At 40.0% G+C, this 22,816-nt stretch overlaps 2 protein-coding genes across 2 annotated transcripts; one reads left to right on the top strand and one right to left on the bottom strand.

Annotated features, from left to right (window-relative positions):
• The first annotated feature begins 2,817 nt into the window (after positions 1-2,817).
• ggt1a (gamma-glutamyltransferase 1a) lies at positions 2,818-10,241 on the top strand. Its single transcript, XM_072387033.1, has 13 exons — positions 2,818-2,897; positions 3,053-3,229; positions 3,308-3,438; positions 3,523-3,612; positions 4,061-4,253; positions 5,795-5,955; positions 6,048-6,197; positions 6,575-6,711; positions 6,901-7,088; positions 7,217-7,344; positions 7,504-7,616; positions 7,705-7,818; positions 9,061-10,241. The coding sequence occupies exons 2-13, from the start codon at positions 3,057-3,059 to the stop codon at positions 9,205-9,207; spliced, it is 1,725 nt and encodes a 574-aa protein (XP_072243134.1). The 5' UTR covers positions 2,818-2,897; positions 3,053-3,056; the 3' UTR covers positions 9,208-10,241.
• A 1,424-nt stretch (positions 10,242-11,665) lies between these two features.
• anapc5 (anaphase promoting complex subunit 5) lies at positions 11,666-21,434 on the bottom strand. The gene is made up of 17 exons (XM_072388396.1): positions 20,917-21,434; positions 20,755-20,834; positions 19,765-19,874; positions 19,430-19,673; positions 19,134-19,200; positions 17,852-17,953; positions 17,566-17,756; positions 17,406-17,487; positions 17,210-17,302; positions 14,636-14,817; positions 14,262-14,397; positions 14,004-14,078; positions 13,074-13,195; positions 12,868-12,975; positions 12,559-12,706; positions 12,238-12,400; positions 11,666-12,128 (listed from the first exon to the last, which is right to left on the bottom strand). Exons 1-17 carry the CDS (start codon positions 21,112-21,114, stop codon positions 11,908-11,910), a joined length of 2,322 nt encoding a protein of 773 aa, XP_072244497.1. The 5' UTR covers positions 21,115-21,434; the 3' UTR covers positions 11,666-11,907.
• Between the last annotated feature and the right edge of the window lie 1,382 nt (positions 21,435-22,816).

Genomic DNA, 22,816 nt, shown 5'->3' with positions numbered 1-22,816 from the left:
CTTCAAAAGAACTAAGAATATGCATCCTATCATCAGCTGCTCCGTTCCCACTGTCCTTATATAAATATTACTCTCTCTGTTGGCAATTTTGTTGTCAAACATTACACAAGCTGTCAAATGCATCTGTCACAACACATACTTTGAGGGACATCCATGACCCAGTCCCAGTATTTCTGTCACATGGATTGGTATCTGGTACCAGGGACCAACAGGACAATTGGCAGGACCCAGAGGTGCACCCAGCTACATAACAGACAGCTCTCAGTTACTTTGTCATATCCATGCTATTCCATTTGTAGGGTACATCCTTGTTGCTTAAAGGGCTTAATCCTGATTTGACCTTACTCTCTGGTATGATTCAAGCTTGCCCTTGTTTAGTGGAATACCACATGATCTGATCTCTGACAGCTATTTCCCCTGGCTGCACTACATCCCTAGAATATCCCTGCTTTCTGGCCTTTATTTAAGATATCATCCTCATGCCTATAATACATGTTGGCAGATTGTTAATTCTCTGAGCAATTGGGAGGATATAGCTTATTCCTATTATGCATTAAACATGGCTGTCCCTCTTGCTCATTTACTGTAGTTAGATTTTGCAAAATGTTCCTGGTAGTCAAAAGGCTTACACTCATAAAAGCCTAAATCTGACAGGCCAAAAGGAATAACTTGAACCAAAGTGCCCATAATGATCTAGATCTATACTTTACTCAAACTCAGGTCCCTTCACAGTCAGCCTAACTGCAGCTGAATCTGCCAATTCTTAGCCCAAACTGATAAACATTCACACACCAAACCCCTCACTACAACTAGCTCTTTATAAGTGAGCCAGTTGAGTACATAGCCACGCATTCAGTCTCAACTGGGCAGATTCACATGATTACCAAGGATGTGGAACATGTTTTTTTCTTCTCCTAACTAGTGCTATGAAAAATTTACATGAGAATGACTTTTGCAAATGTTAATTGAGTTCTACATCCAGTAAAAAGTGATAAGTCCCAACCTGGGCTTAAACATCTGGCAGATGTATTTACTTTTAGATGATTAAGGTTTGCTGCCTTTTCTGATGCTCAGCTGACATAGCAAAAGCAGTTTGTAAAAATAGCTGCACAATGCCCTTTCTGGCCTCTGCCTGAGAAACAGAAAGCATGAATCAGGACAAAACAGGCAGCTTTGTAAAGAAAGTGCACAAATCACACAGCAACAGGATAACAGGACGTTGCAAAGCATTTATGTAATTTGGATGCCTCAGTAGCTTATAGGAATTAAGATACTGACCATGAGCAGCAGTGCCCTCGATTTGAGTCTTGCCTTTGTTTCAAATTGTATCCATCAACTAACAAGTAAACGCAAAAAAGTTTCCAGAAATAAAGAATAGATTTTTATCCAGTGAGCTTGATAAGTTCATAAGCATGTTTGATTTGAAAAGGCCACAAGCAGAAGGTTTTGGGACTACTGTGATAAAAATACATGCATATATCTGCATTTTTTTGCCATCCAGACCATAAAGTGATCCGAAAACACATTCGTCCATTGTTGATGATAAAGACAAAGCTATGTCACCTACTTATAACTGTCCCACACATCTCTGTACACAGAGCCGCTATCATTAAAGGACTGTAGTTACTCATAAAAACACATGACATCACCTCTTTTTCCACGGTAGTCATTTCTCAGCTGCTAATGTTTATGCAGCCTGCATTTCACCTGTCATTGAAGAACAACAGAAGTGTATGATTTGATTTACTGCCGTGTATGTGAGTATACCAAAGCCATCCCCTTTATTGTGCAAAAACAATAGGCGAATACATGGCGGGTAGTGTGAGTGAGTGCATCTCTCCCAGCAAAGTCCAAATGAAATCTATAAGCCTTCAGCTGAGGGATAAAAATATGACTTAAGCTGTAGCTGACATTTAATGCAAACATGGCTCATATGCATGGATACCGAAGGGTTGCAACAAATAGAAAATGTAATTGTCCTCTTTCGCTACAAATCAGATTTGACCACTGAAAAAACTCCCCTCACTGGGGTGGCTCTGAACCTTGGAGATCCAAAACAGGATAGTAGTGATTAGATTTAGACCCAATCATTGCAGCAGCACTAACAGCAGACCACAGGTTCCTTTAACAGAGCATTATCAGAGTGGAGCAGCAACAGGCTAACACACTGGATTAGTACCATAGAAGGGTTTTTGCTGTTGAAAAAGCCACTGCCAGCTTGGAACAGAGTTCTTCAGTGAAGGCTCATGCATCTCAAATGGTCTGAGCTTTGTCACTGCAGAATAAACTAAACAGGCTGTGTGTGACATGGTTACTGAGCCAGGCAACGCTACTGGCTGAGCCAATAACACTGAGCCCAGAGTCAGAGCTGAATGCTGCATGTACCTGTAAACAGATCACTCTCACCTTCACCTTGGCAAGGCTGGCATATTGATAGAGTGAAATGAAAAGTTGTAGAAGACAAACAAAAAAGTGTCACTCCACAAAAATGGCCGAGAGGCATCTATAACTTGAAAACTGATGTCATGCTGTATAAACGATCGAATGCTGGGTAACAGATTCAGTTTTTTTTATGAAGATTTGAATGTGAAGTTTTCTTTAAGAATTTCAAGCTTTTAAAGGGCCACAAGAAAAAGCTTTCATGATAATCACCCTCAAAAGCCCTCTTTTTTCCTCCTTCCATCCACCCATTTTCTGCCTTTTAACTGTCATAAACAGCACATGTTTATTATGAGCAAAGTCACACCTAAAAACCAAGGATGACACAACCAGCATTACCAGTGGCTCATATTTAACACCTTGCCATTACTGCTGGCACTCTTTGAGAGTCATCTAACAGGTCAGCTCCCTATTCATCATCTGCTTTCTCCAATATTACTGTCAAAAACACACCAAAGGTAAGTGAACTTCCTTCAAAGAATATGTTGAAAAACAATATTTGTGCAAATATTTAGTTGTCATTTTAGAAAAGTTGATGTCTTGAGGACAAGAGACTTGTGTTTACGTAGAAGGATCATGTCTGATTAGGAGGTGTGTTGATTTTACCGAGCAGGAAAATGGTTGGGAAGTCCCTGATTGCTGGTCTGGTGGTCCTTCTGGTGGCTGCAGTGAGTCTGTTCCTGGGGGTGTTCATGAGCCTGGGGAAGAAAAACACACCTCCCCCTTCAGACTACTTCTACTCAAAAGCTGCTGTAGCTGCTGATGCTGGAAAGTGTTCCGAGGTGGGGAGGTAAGAAGACATACTGTTCATATTTATGCTATGAATGTGTGCTTCCCAGGTGTCAAACATGTTCTTGTGTATTTCCAGGGATATTCTGAAGAGAAACGGCTCAGCCGTGGATGCCTCCATTGCTGCCTTGCTGTGTGTTGGCCTTTTGAACGCTCACAGCATGGGCATTGGAGGAGGGCTGTTCTTTGTCATCTATAATGCTTCCACTGGTGAGTGGAAGGAGTGATGGTAGAAATTCACAACATAACTATATAAGAACAAACTAACACTCAATTTTGTCTTCTGCTCAACAGGTATGGTGGAAACCATTGATGCGAGGGAGACAGCCCCCATGAATGCCACTGAGGACATGTTTGGCAACAACACCAAGCTTTCACGCACAGGTATAATTGCCTGTCTGTGAGCTGTTTGTCAGTTGCAGCTTTCTTAACACAGATCTGACTTTAATGTATTCCATTAGTCTGTTACAACTGTAACATGAACACAATGTTATATAAGTGTTAGTGAGGGATTTAGGGTGCATAGCTATCCTAGTCCTAAAGCACCCAGCTCTGTCAGAGCTTTCCATTCTCTTCCTTAACAACCTTTCTTTACAATTTTGAACAAGATTGTTAAGGGAGGTTGTCAAGGCACAACCTTTGTAACAATTATAACAATTTATGCAGCTACTTCTGGGTGCATAGACTGAAGGTAGTACCACAGTGCATAAGGACATATCTCTAACAATGTCTTTATGTCTCTTGGTTTTCTTGCCCTTCACTCAGACAATGTAAAGAGCGAGAGAGAGCATGTAAGATTGAAAATAATGGTACTGCCGTTTCTGCATGGCAGGTGGATTGTCCATAGCAATTCCAGGGGAGATCCGTGGTTATGAGATGGCACACAAAAGGCATGGCAAGCTTCCATGGAAAGAACTGTTTGAGCCCAGCATTGCTTTGGCCCGGAATGGGTTTCCCATAGGAAAAGCCTTGGCTCATGCCATCCTCAAGAGCAAAGACTCCATTCAAGGAGATGCAAACATGTGGTGAGGATCATTCTTATTCAAATACCTGGATACCAACAGGTTCATTTAGGATGCAAATTCATAGAGATAGTTTGATATTTGGGGAAATATTCTTGCTCACTTTAACGTTTAGGGGAGATGATTGATACCACTCTCATTTCATTGTATGATGTATAATTTAAAACTAATAATCAAATGAAAATAGAACAAGGGGATATTAAACGTAGAAAATCTGAAATCAGTGTTTCTTTTCTTTTCAAAACATTTTAAAAAATTGGGGAAGGATCATGTTTACCACTGAGGTGCATCATCTCTTCTTTTAACACCCTGGGAGAATGGTATTAATATATTTTTTTCTTTTCTAGTCACTCAACAGTACAGGACCTACTCTGTCAATATTTGTTTTCCCCGTCATGAGTTGAATTATTTCTTAGGGAAACAAGTCTATACTGCAGGCCAGCCAGTTAAACATGTGGACTCTTGTAATATAGGAGCAATGCTGTTGTAATGCAGGCAGAAAGTAGTTTGGCATTATCATGATGAAATAAGTAAGACTTTCCTTGAACTCTAGTAGCCTCTGGCTGTGAAATATGGGATGGTGGATCTGGATCATCCAACTTTGCCCACATATAAGTTGCTTATATGTTACTTTAGAGGCCTTGCCAACCAACCAATCAGTGAAATTGGATGTGGGCGGAGTTTGATGATCCAGGCGTGGGTTACATGCAGACACGCTTACTAAAAATCAGTTATATGGATTACATCATATTATTCTCCAAAAACATTTATGTTTAATTCAATAATAATTGTGCTTTCACAAATGTGCAAGTTACCTACGATATTAAACCTAGTACACCTGCTGGCTTTTGAACTGTGTGCTGATAATAAACCATATGATCCCTCTCATCTTTAGCCATGAGGACACAGTGTTCATGATTTCCCAAAAGAGTTCAAGATTTTGATAACTTTTTTTTCAAATATATTGTTGGCATAGAAAAAAATATTAAAAAAATGTTTTTTTTCACCTTAAACACTTGATGTGTTCTTTTTAAACATGATGTACAAATTATATTTGTACATTGACGAAACATTCACTTTCTAGTTTTCCAACTTGGAAATGGGTGTGTAGTCATAACCAACTTTAAATGACTTTGTTTTCAGTTGGAGATGTTTTACATACGACTCTTTCATAACAGCAGTGTAAAGGGAAAATAAATTTGAGTGTAAAGAATGAATCTGAGTGTAAAGCTGATGGGCTCATTTCCCGTCCTGCTAATTCAACAATGGTTCTTCATGTTTAATGAACAGATACAGTAGCTGTATCAATCTTCGCTTTGCTTCTTTAATTTTGTTTCTCGTAAAAAACAGACGTCACTCGGCCTGGCCTTTGTTTCCTTTTACCACCTTAATCTCAGTCTTATAATCGGAAGCCCGGTTGTGCACATACTGGCTTTTATAAAACTACTGTGATGAGTGTGGCAAGTTTGCCATTTTGTAATTTGACTCTAATTTTCTACACTTTTGCAATTGAATGCTTTTCTTTTTCTTTTATCATCTTTCAGTGAGGTGTTTTGTGACTCTCAGAAGAACATCCTGAAAGAAAATGATATTGTTAGATTCCCAAAGCTGGCAGACACATACCAGAGAATAGCAGAAGAAGGACCCGATGTGTTTTATAACGGGACAATGGCACAGAGCATCGTTGAGGACATCCAGGCGGCAGGTGTTGTTGCTGTATTCTTCTCTACTGTTATAGAATGAGTGATTTTTACTCCTCATTTCATATTCATCATGACACCTCTGTCCGTGTTCAAGGTGGCATTATCACCCTTGATGATTTGTTGGAGTACCAGCCTGTACTGAATGAGAACCCTCTGAAGCTGAACGTTGGAGAATACACCATACATGTCCCAGACGCCCCCTCCAGTGGACCTGTGCTGGCACTCATACTCAATATAGTGGATGGTGAGCAGCCTGGCCAAGTGCTTGTGCAGCCATGCAGAAGAAAGGATGTCAGGTTTCCCCAGGTTGTCCCTGGAATATTCCTCCGCCTGGTCTGCAAGCAGAAATTGCTTCTGCTTGCCAAAGTGAATTTACCTCCATCGCTCCATCTGTTCTTCAAATAAAAAGTGGCAGTATTAATTTCAAACAAGAGATAACACTGATGTGTTCATACAGTATAAATCTTTACAAATGTAGCTACAGATCCATGTCCACTGCAAGGATTTGTGTTGGTATTTGATACTTTAGAACAGTGATGGGAAAAATCTATGACTTGATTGGGTAAGTATAAAGTGTAGCCAAATCACTCCAGACATGTTTTTCATGTGGACATTTTGCAGGGTATAACTTCACAGACACAAGCGTCTCTTCAGCAGAGGAAAAAACTCTGACTTATCACCGCATCGTAGAGGCTTTTCGTTTTGCTTATGCCAAGAGAAGCAGACTGGGGGACCCACGTTATCTCAACATTACTGATGTAGGTGCTCATGCTTTAATTCTTATTATTTTCAGGACTTTTTGGAGGATTTCCAAGCTCACTGTATTCAATATGATCCCATTTGTCTCCTTTTAGCCACTCAGGGGGAGATCTGGGGTGAAGTGTCTCGCTCCATCAGCCTTTAAAATGATTAATTAGTGTTTTCTGTATTTTCTTGTCTTGTTTAAGCTAATTCAAAACATGACCTCAGACTACTTTGCTGATGGCATAAGGAGCAAAATTACAGATGACACCACCCACCCAGACAGCTACTATGAGCCTGAATATTTTGTCCCAAACAACCATGGGACAGCTCACCTGTCAGTCATAGCAGAGGATGGAAGTGCTGTGGCCGCCACCAGCACCATTAATCTATAGTAAGATTACTGCATTTCGATTACATTTTTTATAGATATGCATCATGACATTCAAGCTTGTAAGATTACATACAAATCTAGACTACAGAATAAAGCATGCACATAAAAAAAAGCCTTTTTTCCCACAGCTTTGGATCGAAGGTCATGTCTCGATCAACTGGAATTATTTTCAATGATGAAATGGACGATTTCAGCTCTCCACACATGACCAATGGATTTGGCATCCCTCCTTCGCCCAATAATTTTATCCAACCAGGTACGACAGCACTGAATTATGATACTTCTTGTTCTTACTTAACTAATCCAGAGGATTTTGGCTTTAAAAAAAATCTGCATATGACTTTTAAAGCACAATGAAGGAAGTTGACATTTATCCACAGAGCAGTAATATCCTCCTTTTGTTTCTCTGTTCCAGGCAAGAGGCCACTGTCTTCCATGTGTCCCACAATCATATTTGACAAAGAGAACAAAGTGAAAATGGTCGTGGGGGCATCCGGAGGAACAAAGATCACAACAGCCACTGCCTTAGTAAGTCTGAGTCATTCATATTTCCAGTCTATAGACTCCACACACTTAAGTATGTGAAACTTATGTTACATTGTCTTGTTAAAAACAGGTAATCCTGAACTCTTTGTTCTTCAACTATGACCTAAAGAAAGCTGTGACGGAGCCACGAGTTCACAATCAGCTTAACCCAAACATGACAGTGGTCGAGCAGGGCTTCGAAAAGGTAGGTCTCAGGTGGGGACTTAGGGTTCAAAACATCTGGAACAAATCTCACTTAACATCTTTGTTGCTGAGTAAAGCATTAACTATTCATTTGTCTTTTTCACCGATTCCCTGCTATACAGACAGCCATTCATTTCATGCAAAGCAGAAATCCACTTGTAAACACATCGACTTAAAAAGTGCACCAAGTAACCAGAAGCACCAACAAAGAACATTTGAAAATTATTAAGACGATAATGTTTGCTGGATAACAAAATGTAAGCAAGACTCTGCAGAGATTACCAGACATGCTAACACCTTTTTTGCTGCTATTTGTTGCTATTGTTTGAACCAAATGCTAATGTCAATAAGCTAACATGGCTAGGGTAAGGTGGTACAATATACTGTGTACCATATTCAGTTTATTGTATAAGAGTATTAGCATTTTTCATAGGTACAGTGGAATGCAAAAGTGTGGTTAGCTCTGCTGAAAACAGGGCCGTCTTTTGTACACAGTCGTTATGAAACACCTTATGAAACAAGCTTTTTGAATATTATGACTACTCAAACCTTGTCACAATCAGCAGTCATGATAAAAAAAAAAAAAACTTTCAGAAAGAACGGTCAGACGCTTTGCCAGTAAGGCAAATCAAAGCAGCGGTTTAATCATGAAAGAATTTCAGGAAGATTTAGAAGCCACTGTCGTAGTGGTGCCATATTAACTAGACCCAAACAATCAGAAGAAACTCTTTCCTGTGTTCAATGTTCAATGTCAGAAGTTTGGATTTCAACAACTCAAATAGACATTTTGGTTGGAAAGTGGTTACAGAATTCCATGAAAAGAACATCAGCTGTTCGGCATGGTGTTTGATTAGTCTCGATTAGGGCTTGTGTTGCAACCGGTGGCACAGGGAACATTTCAAGGGTGGAGGGAAGAAAAGAGTCAATGAAATACCAGTAAATTCTAATGTTTTACATAAACGGTTCTACAACAGAATAATGATCCTAAGTATGTATCGAGTTACAGTCTGAAGGACTACTTCAAGAGGCACAAGCTGAAGGTTTTTCATGGCCCTCACAGGCACCCCAACATCACAGAAAATCTGTGGATGCCCTTCAAAAGACTAGTCCCAGACTAGGCCCTTCGAAATTTGTTATTTTAAGTGGTTTGTTACTTTTATTGATCTTTATTAAAGACTAACAACATCTTCAGCTACTGCACAAAACTACATTTTTGTATTTGTGTACAATGATACCTTGACAGATTGTCCTGGAGGGGCTGGCCCAGAAGAACCATGTCACACAGCTGCTGAGTACTCCAGACTCTGTGGTCCAGGCTGTGGTACGGCAGGAAGATCGTCTCTGTGCAGAGTCCGATCCCAGGAAAGGAGGCTATCCAGCTGGATACTGAACAGCCCTTCAGGTGCTTCTCTGCTCCTTTCAGTGAGGACAGTCTCCTCAAAGACAGAACCACAATAAAAAAAAAAAAAGAAAAAGAAAAAAAAAAGTGTCTGCACTGAAGACTCGAGCTATGTTTAAGCTACGGAGACGCAGCCATCGTTCTTTATCTTTTACTCACATGTGGAAATTGACTTTAATTCTATATCTCTTTTATTCAAACTCAGTTATTCAACATTACTTCTTTTTGGGCATTAATTTTGTGTTTTGAAGTAAAACAAGAGGTTTTAGTTTGACTTTTGTCTCATCCCCAATGGATACCAGTTAAGACTGTGGAGGTTCGAGGATTGAAGCAGAAAACAGAAGCCCAAAATGTATCTGCTTTCAACATTATAATCAGTTCATGTATGACTGAGCGTTCAAGATCTTAATAAAAGCAGCCACTCATCCCCGTAATCAAGCAAACAATATCATATGAAGGAATGTTCTTTGGTTTCATCTTTCAGTAAGTATCTGAGTGGTCGGTTGTGGTATTCTCATTTCTTTTGTAAGGAAAAACGATTGTGTTTACTTGGACAATATTTCTGGGAAAGGAAGGTTTGTTTTAATGTCAAATAGGTAAAAAATGATCAATTAAAGCAGGACGAACAAGCAGGTATACCAATCAAAATGAGGACATCTCAGGTTGTTTGCCTGTTCTATAAAAACATCTACCTTCATCTCTCTGTTGATGTAATATGACCCTGTGGAAGACATTACTTAGAGGAAACTAAAAGTGTTGTTTTCTACCATGACTCTACAGTGAAGCTATTAATTGTTAAATGTTTAATATTGAGTAGAGGTTAAGTGAATGTGTGGTGTATTCTGAAAAATACATTTGCAGATATATTTTTCTAAACATGCATTGTTCTTATGCCATGTTTGTTATTAAACATTTTGTATGCAGCGAAACAATGTTCAAACATTAAAGAAGAAGTACTGGTTTGGTTCCTCTGACTGTGTCAATAATAGAGAGGCATGCATCAGTGTGTCAACTGCAGGTAACGCCTGGAGGCGTCTGCTCGAGGAGGAGCGAGGTAGAATCCAGCTGTGTAGTTTTACATAATGACACAATTTGATGAGTTTGAAGGAAAAGCATTAGTTCGGTGGTGTTCTTACCATCTCCAGCTACACACTGATGTTTCTAAGACCACTCAAAATGTATACGTACCCACTGTTATAATCTTTGATGAGCTGCAGTTAAGCTTGTTTGTTAACCATTGTGTAGAATTTATAGGGGATAAAATATAGGGGAGTACGAGTATAAATTCAAGCTTTTCACCACGGTTTGCCAGGTGTAATGATGTCGTCTTGGTACAGCATGGAAACATTCACAAATTAACTAACTTTACCAGGTTTTTGGTTGCAAACAAAACTAATTCAACTTGATGAAAGCTGGAGGCAGAGTCAGAATCTCTGAGTGTAGTAACTTCATCTAGCAGAAAAAGAAGATAAATGTGCCAAATTTGATGGCAGACGTTGAGACTTTTCACCAAAAACAAAAAGAAGTTAAGCTTCCGGCGACAAAACTTGTGAAAGAATAAATGACCGTACCAAATTTCATGGCGGTACCTCCAGCAGCTGCAGAGACAGTGAACTTAGTGACAGACAGACACAGTTCGAAATGAATAAAGTTAAAGCTATGCTTTGGGTTGGGTTAATGTAATGGCTCTACTGAATTAAAAATACTATATGAAATTGTGTAAAGATTGGAAGGAGAAGATTGGAAGCTCTTGGCTGTGAGAGTCAGGTCTCATCAAATAACTGGTATTCATATTGTAAACAAGGATCATTCTGCGGTCGGTTTATCCACCGAGATACAGCAAGCCAAATATGGCACAAAAACTGACCTAACATGAAGGTTCAGGAAGCCAGGCCAGAGGGTAAATAAGAGATTTCCTTTAAATGGGCTACAAGCTTTTAAGTTTGATCTGTGTGAGAGCAATAAAACAATTACAAATCAAAATACTAAGCTATGAGCAAGAACTTTAATGTATATGAGACCATACCACAGATCTTCCCCCTGTAGGTACATGTGTATGTTTCATAACTGGAAATTAAACAAGAAAGCATGTCAGAACACAGAAACGCTACAGCAACTGCCAAAGGTTCTCACAGACTGTCAGAAATATTACAGAATACAGATATAGTATCTGTGCTGTGTCAACACAGGGCTAGTGTGATCATGCCTCCTTCCACTGGCTTCCAGCTTCATTAGTATTCTCGGGGGGAAAATAGAGATCATCCGAGCCATTGAAACACATTCATCTTACAGCAAACTGTGATATTACCCTCATTCATCAAAAAGCGGTGGGACAACTTTTTTCCCCCTTCATACAGATCCTAGGCAAAAGTATCTGTCAGGCCAATCAAAGCTCTCGCTGTGGTCGAGTCTACCAAACTTACCTAACCACAAATGAGGACTCAGTGTATAGATTCTTAATCTATTGGAAACTCATCTTTATTAATGATGGCTGGCATTGTTCTGTTAAGTTATTATCCTGGCACCATGTGTGGGCTGTTCAATTACCTCCTCTTCCAAATGTCTGAGAAAAGCAAGACAGAGTCTCACTCCCATCTTGTGGTGAGTTGAAGCCACTATTCTCAGCACTGAGAGATGATGTGTCCTTTCAACAGCCAAAACAACCTTGTTTTTATGGCAATCAAGGTGCTGTTAGAGTTGCATGGAGACAGGTGGTGCTGGTGACTGCAGCTCCTGGTCCAGCAGCCGAAAGAGCATGGCGCTTTTGTTGCTCTGTAAAGTCTGTCCCACGGAGCGGTGGAGCTGAGCCTGCAGATAGTGGACGTCCCGCAGCCGCTCCTTACAGTTCAGCTTGGAGAAATAGGCTGCGGCCTCGTTAAGTGTGTCCACAACCAAAGCTGCCAAATGCAAATCTGCCAGGACACAATAAGTAGCAGAGTGTTAATGGCAATGAACAATCCCATGGCACTTTGAGAGTTCGGTTCAGGAGGTGCAGAGCAGGTTTAGGGGGTTAAATGTTACCTGGCTGAACTTGTCCGTTCAGCCTGAATCCAGCCACTGCTATCTGACAGCGAGCAGCCAGCAGCAAGGCGCGGCCTTTGTCCATGACGGCTCCGTGAGCCAGGACGGGTTCCATGGCTTCATGAAGAACACTCAGAGCCTGCTCGGGGACTCCCAGCATCAGCTACAGGAGGAGAAAGAACAAAAGAAAACAATAAATAAAACATATGGATAGCTGTGCAGCATTTATAAACGTCTGCCATAGCTCACAAGGGGATGGATTTTCATGGATGGCAATCATATCAATGATAAAGTGAAGTCTGTTCTCCTGTTGTGGCCGACCTGAGTGAAGGCCAGATGAAGGATGGCTTCTGAGGCCAGAGACTGCAGGTGGTGCTGTCTGGCCAGAGCCAAGGCCTGCAGGAGAACAGGAAGAGCTGTGGAGAAACCAGATGACTCCCAGTGAAGCTCAGCAGTGGACAGCATCACTCTGGATGAGACGTAAAAAAAAGAAGCAACTTTAGACATGAATTAAAATTAAATTCATGCTTAAACTGTATATGCTACAAATGCAGTCTCACAAATGAATCCAATAAGAAATTAAGTTTTGCTGTGTTTTCTCGCTTTCCAGAAATAACAGAAGAATGCTACCTGATAATTATTTCTGTGCACTTGGTCTTCTCACAGTGAGCCTGCAGCTGCTGTAAGATGTTGTATGCCTCAGTGCTACGGTGGAGAGCCTTCAGAACTTGAGCTTTCCTGTCATTAAATGCACGGTTATTAATGAAGCACAAATTACACAAGTGTGAAACAGCAACTGTTAAAAGAAGAAGTGACCATCCCTGCTTTGGTGTTACCTGTAAAGGCCTTCTGTTTTGTTTAAAGCAGAGATAGCAGTTACCAGTGGCTCGGCCAAATGGTATTTCCCTTCATTCATATGTCTTTCAAACTGGATTTTCAGGTCACACAGCATCCAGAGCTGAACAGAGGATTCAGGGAAGCAAAACAAATTCAAAACATCCTTTTTGCATCTCACATCATACTTAGAATACATTAAAAATTACAGAGTAAAATAATCTAAATTGACATATTTGGGCTGCAAAACCATGATAAATCAAAATATATATTTTTAAACGGATTAAGATCTAGAGGCCACCTTTAGGCACGTTTACCACATTTGTTTTCACAGTAAAATCCACCACATACATGTGAAACCATAATAAAAGTGCCAGTTACTATAAAACAAAGGTGCAAACTAAGCTTAACCATCTCTACAGCTCTGTGTTTTGGTAATTTACAATTTCGCTACACACTGACCCTGCTGTCGGCCGGTCTACTAACCACAGCTAGGGTCTGGCCCGGTGCTAAAAGTTGACCTATTTCCAAGGCTGTTATCTGCCAGTGAGATCGATTAATTTAAAAAACAAAAAACCTTTCCAATTTAGTTAATTTGCTCAAAGTAAGCAAAGCAGTAGTTTGGATGCCGTTTAGCTATGTTTAAGTCAATCAATAAGATGCAATAAATTTGTAAATCCTGTTCTGCAATGGAAAAGAGGAGATTTTCTTCTCTGTAAGAGAGCTATTTCTCTGTGAAAATCCTCTAAAAGCAGAGAACAAGATTCACTTAATGTTTTGTTTAAATCATGGTTCCATGTTATAAAATCCAAAGACATTCCAACCAGCCTGTCAGCCTGAAACATTCAAAGTCTTCTTTCTTCGATTCGCTCTCTTTTATCCCTTACACTTAAACAGCACTGAAAAATACAAAATAGTTGAACGAGAGAAACCTTTGCATGTTGTGTGTGAGAGGGAAACTGTTCTTTCAGGTGCTGAAAAATCTCTGTGACGGCGCTGTACAGGCCCTGGAACAAAGAGCAAAGGCAAACAGGACAACGAGTCAAGTGCTGAACTCCACCCGAAAGCTGGAAAGCAGACCAGATTTTTGTTCATTACCTTTATGCAGCACTGGGAAGATTATACACCTTCCCAGTGAGTGACTAACAGCAGGACGGAAAGCAGGGACGAGATTTAATCAAACGTGTTACCTGCTCAGCGTGCAACTCAGCCAGGTGACAGAGAGCCACGGCGAAGGCCTCTGTGTTGTTCTGCTGCACACCGAAGTTGACCGGCTCAAGACTGCTCATGTTGAGAAGCAGCTGGGCCTGTTGCAGAGCCATGGTGCTGCACAAAACATGGGAGGCCTCACTAAAGGAAAAAACTGGGCCACTTGCTTTTATGCTCGAGAAAAGTCTAATGTGTGCAAAGGACATCTTGATGTTCAAAAAATGTTAATCCATGCATACGAAAAGTCAGCAGTTTCACTGATTTGATTTGTTGTGAATTATGAAACGCGTGTATGAAGTCAACAGTGAGCGGAGCTGACAAGCGTGTGTTAGGCCGGCAAGGTGAGGAGGCTGACCTCTTTCCGTACATCCTCCATATGGATGTAGTCTGCGCCAGGCTAATCTCGATCAGCTCCGACAGACTGTGCTTCCAATGCAGGATGTCGGTATCCTTCAGTGCATCCATCAGTTTGTGTGCAGTCTTACCCTGCGTCGCCCCCTGCTGGACCAATGACTGAATGCCCAGAGATGCCAAATACTACAGCAGAGGAGAACAAACAGTGTGGTGAAGAACAAATGTCACACATTAAGGTCACAAAGGAGCAGTCCTTTGGATCAGGTTATCTTACTGTGTTGCTTACAGTTAACATCATGTACAGAGCCACATCTTTGTGTCCACAACTTTACAAAGTTTTAGCTCAGCTTTCACACACGTTTAAGTCTTCTCACTGAAATGCTGCTAAAAAAGAAAAAAATCATGTGGCTATGACAGCTTTGACAACCAAATCCTCTCAGAGTTTACCCACAAGTTCAGTGAACAATGACGCAAATCTTAAGAAATCCTCTTAAGTCGTTTTATAAAGAGATCGTGTTGACAGAAGTGTGATGGGTGCAGACAGCCTGGAAACGGCTGCGGGAACGATGATGCTTCAGTCATTTCAGTAAAGCCCTTTTCAGACATACAATCCAGTTCTTAAACTCATGACAAATTAATGTGTGGGTGTCATGTATGAACAAGCACTCAAGTGCCTTTCTATTAAAAAAAATCATGGCAGGAGTAAGTCATACATATCAGTATCGTAATATTACTATTAAACACTTTTAAAAGTCTGAATTGCATGCAGTGACATTAAAGGATGGACACACCCAAAAGCGGTTGCAGCAACAGCCTCTTACACTGACTAACGGACCAGGTCAGAGACACACAAACGGTGGACAGTAACGAAGGCATTAAATACAGTAAACTGACATGTCAGAAAACTTTCCCCCTATAAGGACGGCATTAACCTCACTCTATGCAATGTCTTATAAAATCTTACTGAACAGCAAATACTGCATGTGATTCTGTGTCAGATTGTGTATTTTTTGGTCATTAGGTTTTCTACTTGGAAACAGAAACTAAAAACAAAGAAAAAGTGAAAAAAAAACATTTTTGTTTAGGTTTTAGATCCACTAATAAAAAAATCTAATGCAAAGAACTTTCCTTTTTTGGGCCAAAACAAAACTTTAAAAAATGCTTCGAGTTTCATTTTCTCTTTCGAGAACAAAGAATAAAATAATATAAATAAAATGATAGTTTGGTTATTCAGTTTGAAAATCCAGCACTAATGCTTTGTCCTTTCGGCAGGTCACAGGTAGATATGCAGTGCAGCGGACTTTTCTCTGCTCCGACTCAAACAGCTTTTACGTATGATTCCCCACACGGTCCATCAAACATAGAAATCTGATGGCAAAGCAGCACTGTCCACAAGTGGATATCCTCCAAGAATTCCTAAAATGTCTTTTCAGGGCATCTCCCCACCCTTAATTAGAGAAGAACAAGTCTAATACGGAACGCACCGTGCTGCAACAGCACAGGAAAGTGCATAAAGACATCTGGCTGTGCTTTTTGCTTCCAGTCTAAGACTTCTGCTTAGGTCACAGGGGTATTTGGAGTGTTGGCACAATCACAAGTGTACTGTCAATATTTAAAAGGTCTTACAACTTTAAAAAAAAAAAAAAAAAATCATATTTCCAGGGGCTCTTGTGCCTTATTAAGAGGCACCAAACCTTGTTAAATCTGCATGGTGGAGCCTTAGTGAAAGCTCTTTTTCCTTGTGCAGAAAATAATTATGAATGCAAAGGAATTCTTTAAGTGTAGTAAAAAGTAGGGCTGGACAAATATTAAATTCTTTAATGGCATGATTTCCTGTGATTAATCATGATTAATTCCATTGTTATACGCAAAATCCAATAATGAATTCAAAAGTATCATATGACACACTTTTATTGGAACTGTACAGTCATATGCTAGAAGTACTCTGGTGATAAGACAGTTCAGCGTTGCAGTGCTTACAAATAACTTTGGCTGTACTTTCTCTGGATCTGTAGCCTCCTTCCAACCACTAGTCCCAATATATGAAAAAGGAACAATTCTTTCATTTTTCATTGCTGATCATCACATTTTGTAACTTTCTCCACATCTGTGCCTTGATGCAACTTCATGGCTCGAGTTTCACTCTCACATAGATTAACTGCGAGACCTTAAATAAAAAACTATTATGCTCTCTTAACTGTACCCAGTAAATTCAAATATGCACTGATAGAAGTTCCAGTTCAACAGTTAGTCTGTAGATGTGTGTAAATGAGATATTTGAGACTTATATTGTTAACAAAGCACCTAAAAGCTGTTTTTCCTTTGTTATTCCTTAGGAATTAAACTGATGAGAACATTGTTTTAGATGAGTCTGAAACACAGCAGAATATGGAAAACGCTGTATATGAAGCTGTAATGCTCACACTACCTGAGCTGTTAGATATGATGTCATCTTATGTATGGCAGTCTAAAAGCTGTGAAAACTGAACCGAAACAATAAACAAATAAATAACAATAATTAGCCAAAGCCAGTTTAACTAAGGCATTCCAGTCTGAGACGTCATAATGAACTTACTGGCAGGCAGAAATGGGCGGCCATTTTCACGGAGTCCTCAGTCAGCACTGTGCTGTCGGATCCCTTCATCTGTTCCAGCGTGTAGAGCCAACTCTGGTGGAGATGATTTGTGTTAGATTTAGGAATAATTGACAACCTACTATGGCCACTTCACTAAGGTGTAAGAAAGTAACGAGTAATTTTAAAAAAAATTTACCAGACAGTGCTGCAGGCACACATGATCATTAGACTCCTGGGCAATGCGAATGGCCTCCTGTAGCGCCAGATCAGCCTGCTGACTAAGAGCAAAGATGAGGAAAAAGCTCGCTGGGACACTTTTTAAAAAAACTCAGACTGCATCAAGTTTTTTTACTCACTAGTGGCCAAAGCGACAGTGCAGGCTTGCCAAGTTGAGAGCAGCGTAGCGGAGACTTCGACCATAGCCCTCATCGCCGTTACTCTTCCCCTCGTTACCCGACAAGATGAGGCGGTCAAAATAATGCAGGAGACTGTGGGCGGAGAGGAAGATGTCCTGGACTCTCATGCTGTTCAAGTAGTTCAGATAATGCTGTGGACAGAGAGAAGAGCGCGGAGCTCAAGGAGGAGACAAAATGTCTCTGGCAGACTGGTTAATGAGATGACATTTAAGTAGATGGACCTCACCGCTTCAGCAAAATCTGGGTTAAACTTCAGCATGTTGTTGAGCTCTTCCTGAAGCGCAGCGGGCATGAGGGCTTTGTTCTCATCATTCTTCAGAAGATATGCCTGCAGATATAAAGCTATTTTTTTCAAACTGTGAGAGCCCTTCAAAACGTCATCTAAGTTTGAAACAGAACAGCCTCATCTCATACACACAGGGATTTAAACTTTACGTCTGTTGAAATTTCTGGTTGCTGCTCCAGTAAAGGGACCAGCGCTGCCCACTGGCCAAAACACTAAATCATTTGAAGCAGCTAAATCATTGTGCTTCATACTTTGATACTTTGAGTCGTCTGTTTTTGGTAATGGTTTAACTCATATTACGTCCCAGATTCTCCACTCAGAATCAAATCCACGTGTCCATGCATCTTCATGCCGAGCTGACTGACAAGCTGTTGGACAACTCATGTTGCTCAAAACTTTCTTGATTCCTTTAAAGCTGAGAGATTACCGTGATGAACAGTTATGAGCAACGTCCATGCACTCTGCAAACGTTTATGTGATAAACAGGATCTTTGCATCGTTACGTTCAGTACAGACTGTATTGGGAGCATCATTCAGCAGACAGTAACAGAAAACCTCAGCACCACTCAGTCGGCTAAGCCTCGTGATTTTAAATCCTAATTTGTCTTTACACGAAGAAGTATTCAGATGCTTTACTGAGGACAAAACTACTAAAACAACACTGTTCCTCAATGAAAACTGCTCACTGTGGCTCTTACGCCATTATACTGAAATCGTATTATGCATGTAATAACATGACAAGGTAATATAATGAAAAATGTTCTCACTGTTGACAGGTCGACTTCATTATTATTACTATTATCAAATGTCAGGCCAATATCATCTTCTCAGCTGATTGAGTCACAATTTCAGAAAATATTCTCTGAGCTCGGTGACCCTCAAACATTCTTTATGTCGAGAATTATATTTACAAAAAATAACTGGTAACCAACGCTGTCAGATAAATGAAGTAAAAAGAACAATATTTCAGAGATGTTGAAAGAATTATGATAAAGCACAGGCATATCTGCTTTTATAGTTTAGTGCTTACACATTCCGTCATTGCAGTGTCTCTGTTTCCCCAAAATTCCGCTTGAATCTCCTTTTAAGCGCATATTTTAGAAAATCTTATTATGACTTTGGCCAGCTTTTGCTTATTTGAGGTTTGTGTGACTGTGTGCTTCATGCTTTGCTGCAGCCAGTTGCTCGCTCTGTATCTCAGCCCCGGATTATCAACACTTACCTGTCTTGCAAGAAAGTACTCTGCTTGTTTTTGTGACAGGGGACCTCTGCTTGGAGTATTGTCACTTCTAAAACAAAGCCAAAACACACATAAGAATCTGCTGTTAACCACAGTCCGGGTCGCAGTAACAATCAGAACAAAACTCCTTCCCATTACCAAGCCGAGCAAACAGTTTGAACTTTTGGCAGACATGAGGCCTGTACATTCCACAAAGTTGTTTGTCAAATTTGTCCCTTGAAAGTACAACATGCAACTTCAAACGACTCAAAGAAGTATTTAAGAGCATTGCCACTAACTGAAGCTCTGACTCGTGCAGGGGGGTGTCCAGCTCCTCCTTGTCCACCCTGTCCCCTACGGTGTCCTCGGTGCTGGTGAGGTCCATATCCGAGTCATCTGCGACCAGCACTGGCAAGCCCACCTGCCCGTTCGCAGGCTTGGCGTAGTGACTGTGATAGTAGTGCTGCAGGGACTTGTACAGCTTGTAAACTTGACTAAAGGACAGCTTGTTGTATGCCAGGAGCATGTGTCTCATAAAAAGACCTAAAGACAAGCAAAATACGGATTACTGCAACCTCCTGAAAAGACTTGCAATCAGACTTGAGGGAGGTGTGAGATGAGTTGTTCTACTCACCCACAACACTGGTTTTATAAGCCTCAGAATCAAAAGCAATGAACGGAGTGGGAAGAGTGGAAAAAAAGTACTCCATATCTTTCAGCTCTCCATCTGCCATTTCATGCAGCCTTTGGAGGAAAAACAACAGCCTCATAAACTATATACTGAACAATATCATTCTGATATAATTGATATAAAAAACTGTCTAGCCTCTATGCATGCATTTCATTTCAAAGGCAACATAGCAGTTAGGGAGCCAAGACTGTTTGCCAAAAAGTCTGGATGCTGTGTTAAGTGTAAAGAAAAGTAGACCACAGTGACTGGCAAATTGTTTAAAGCCTGTATCTAATTGAAAGTAAGATAAAGAGAATATAAAGAACTTTTTGTTTTTGAAGTAAATGCTAAGTTTGATTTTGTTGCCAGCAATCGGTTCCAACAACTTGGGAGAAGGAGACCACAAAAGATAAAAAGATAAAGTAAAGTGTAAAGCTGTAAAAAGCTGCAAATAATTAGGCTAACTGGTAATAAGCCTCTGCTATTCCGTGAAAGACTAAATACAAATGATTGAACATTTTGAGACAAAAGTTTCTAATGTGAAAACGACTTGGATGTTTTATAACCTTATGTGCATCATACGAGGAGAGGGAGACCATCGGCTTGTTATCAGAGCACAGTTTGAGAGCCAGCATTTGTGATAACGCTGGCCCATAACTGTGGCAAGGAAAGACTGGGTAATGGTTTACATCTCCCATAACATTTGTATAATTTGCACTAGTACAGATTTTTTAAAGAGAGTCAAAGTATACATGCAAGAGTCTAACTGGGTACCAGAAGTAAAAATGAACAAACAGGCTTCATTTAGTGACTACGCTTCTTTGGAAAGTGGATTTTACGATGTCCTGCACCCCAGAAGCCCATGAAAACACCAGTAGTCTCGCCACAACTGCTTAACCACTACTTTAACAACAATAACAAATCAGTCAAGAGGATCAAACTGAAGCAGCACACCTGAGTTTGACTGCATATGCCGTCTGAGGACAACACTCCTCCACAGTCTTGAGGAACTGGCCAAGAGTCAGGTCGGGACCCTAAGGAATCACAATGAAAGGGCAGTCAACAACATCCGTACAATCATAGCCGAAACAAGCTCATGCATCGGTTATAGCCAACCTGCTGAAGGGGAAGAATCAGCTTGTTTAAGCGCCTTCTCTCAGGAAGTGTCATCTTGGAAGCGGTCATCTCATACAGCAGTGCCAAGACGGAGATTTTATACGGAGTCACCCAATCTTTGATGCCAAAAACGTTAGCATGAACCACCCCGTTCGTCATCATAGGGTTGAAATACAAGCTTTCATGCACGCTCGCCATCTTCACACGGTTTACTACAGTTAAATGTTAAAGGAAGGAGTTAAGAACAACGCACTGTCACACGAGCAGCTGGAGACTACAACCACAAGCAGGTTCTTAGCTAGCTAGCTGTCTTACAAAGTCCCTTTAACATTTGCTAACAAGTTTGAAACTTCTCGAACAAATAACCCTTTATCCTCGACCAACTTGCGCGTGACGTCTCTTATGGAGAGCGTGTAGATATTTCGGCCCCATCGCGTCGTTTATTTGCATTATTTCACACGTTAATACAAGCTGCCTCTTTGCTTTCAAACCGCCCTCCGCACGTCGCTTTTAAAATACGTCATAACTTGACACTCGGTATTTTTTGGTATTGGGACGTTTCAAGAAAGCATAGTTTGTAAGCGAAGCTGTGACAGTAAGATGACATTTTAATGAAACATAACTGTAATAAAGAGACTATTTTCAGCTTCCAAGTGTCTATTATATCTAACACAATCCGCATATAGTGGTCTGATTAGAGCAAACTCACATAATGAACCTTTATTTTTGAAGGCCTTGAGCGGAAGTGATCATTCTGGCTGTGTCCGCAACAATGCGAAATATGTCCACGATGAAAATTGCTATCTGCCTAAAACCTTTGCATTTGGTTGCTAGAATAATACAGTATTTGGGATTATTTAAAAAAAAACTGATACTGGTAACACTGCCCCCCTCAGTGTTCATAATATGTAAATAAATCTGTAAAACATTTACGTCCATTTAAAATAAATAGGTAGGTAGTTGCAAGCAGTGCCCAGGTGAGGGCAGTGTAATCTAAAAAAAGTTTTATGCTTTCAAAATGAAACGTTTAATAGTTAAAATGAGAATATAAATTGAATAAAATGTATTTCATATTCTCATTCATATTTTTATATACTTTGATTTTTTTCATCAAAGTGTTCAGTATTTACACTTCCCTCGAGTGAAATTGATTTCACAAGTGTTTCTAACAGGCAAAAGCAAAGGAATCTAGGTCAATATGGTGTACATGATGTTAATTCTAGTCCTCATCTTTATGATGGATTTGACATTCTTTAAAAATTTTCTGTTCACCTAAAACCTATACTCTGTATGACGTGACACCGAACATGACAACATGATATATTTAGATGAATTTAATATGCATTAAAAAAATTCCGACAGTCAATTAAATCAGTAAATTAACTCTCAATGAACAGAAATGTACACAAGCTACAGTATAATTTTTATCACTGTATGCTGAATAAAATTAGATCAAAACTAACTCTCTCATTAGGTGAATAAAATGTGTTTTAATGTTGGTAATTCATGTAAAATATTTCCATATGTATACAAAACTGATCAGTCTTTATAATTTTTTTTTAGTTGTTTGATGTAAAGACACTTTCAGTTATATACTAAATGCAATACCAAAGTGTTAACAATGTCACATTATTTTTTGTTAGAGTTTTCTCATTTTGCAGATTGCTATGACAGCCCTGAGATCAGAGTGCACGGGAGCCTTGAAGGAAAGCACTCTGGCTGTTGCTTCACACATTTTTCAGTATTATGTTAGTCATCTGGTGGTGGACACTCTATAAGTGAGAAGATTTCTTCTTAAATCAAGTTAAAGACTTCGATCCGCTGTTTAGGTTTTAACATCAAAGTTTAAACCTAAACAAGAAACATCAGTTACATAAAGTACTTAACAACTAAGTACTTA

Source organism: Leuresthes tenuis, unplaced genomic scaffold (assembly GCF_036924035.1).
Source record: "Leuresthes tenuis unplaced genomic scaffold, fLeuTen1.0.hap1 SCAF_6, whole genome shotgun sequence".
NCBI classification, from domain to species: Eukaryota; Metazoa; Chordata; class Actinopteri; order Atheriniformes; family Atherinopsidae; genus Leuresthes; species Leuresthes tenuis.
The sequence above is the reverse complement of the archived record's forward strand: the minus strand, read 5'-3'. Positions and strand labels throughout refer to the sequence as shown.

Bases quoted from the DNA above. Each gene is read 5' to 3' on its own strand.
- ggt1a (XM_072387033.1), top strand. From the start codon at position 3,057: ATGGTTGGGAAGTCCCTGATTGCTGGTCTGGTGGTCCTTCTGGTGGCT. The intron at 3,613-4,060 runs GTATAATTGCCT...TCTGCATGGCAG, and splicing joins CACCAAGCTTTCACGCACAG to GTGGATTGTCCATAGCAATT. The intron at 4,254-5,794 runs GTGAGGATCATT...ATCATCTTTCAG, and splicing joins CAAGGAGATGCAAACATGTG to TGAGGTGTTTTGTGACTCTC.
- anapc5 (XM_072388396.1), bottom strand. From the start codon at position 21,114: ATGGCGAGCGTGCATGAAAGCTTGTATTTCAACCCTATGATGACGAAC. The intron at 19,674-19,764 runs GTGAGTAGAACA...GCTTGTCTTTAG, and splicing joins TTATAAAACCAGTGTTGTGG to GTCTTTTTATGAGACACATG. The intron at 13,196-14,003 runs GTTTCTCTCGTT...TCCTCTGTTCAG, and splicing joins CTCACACACAACATGCAAAG to CTCTGGATGCTGTGTGACCT.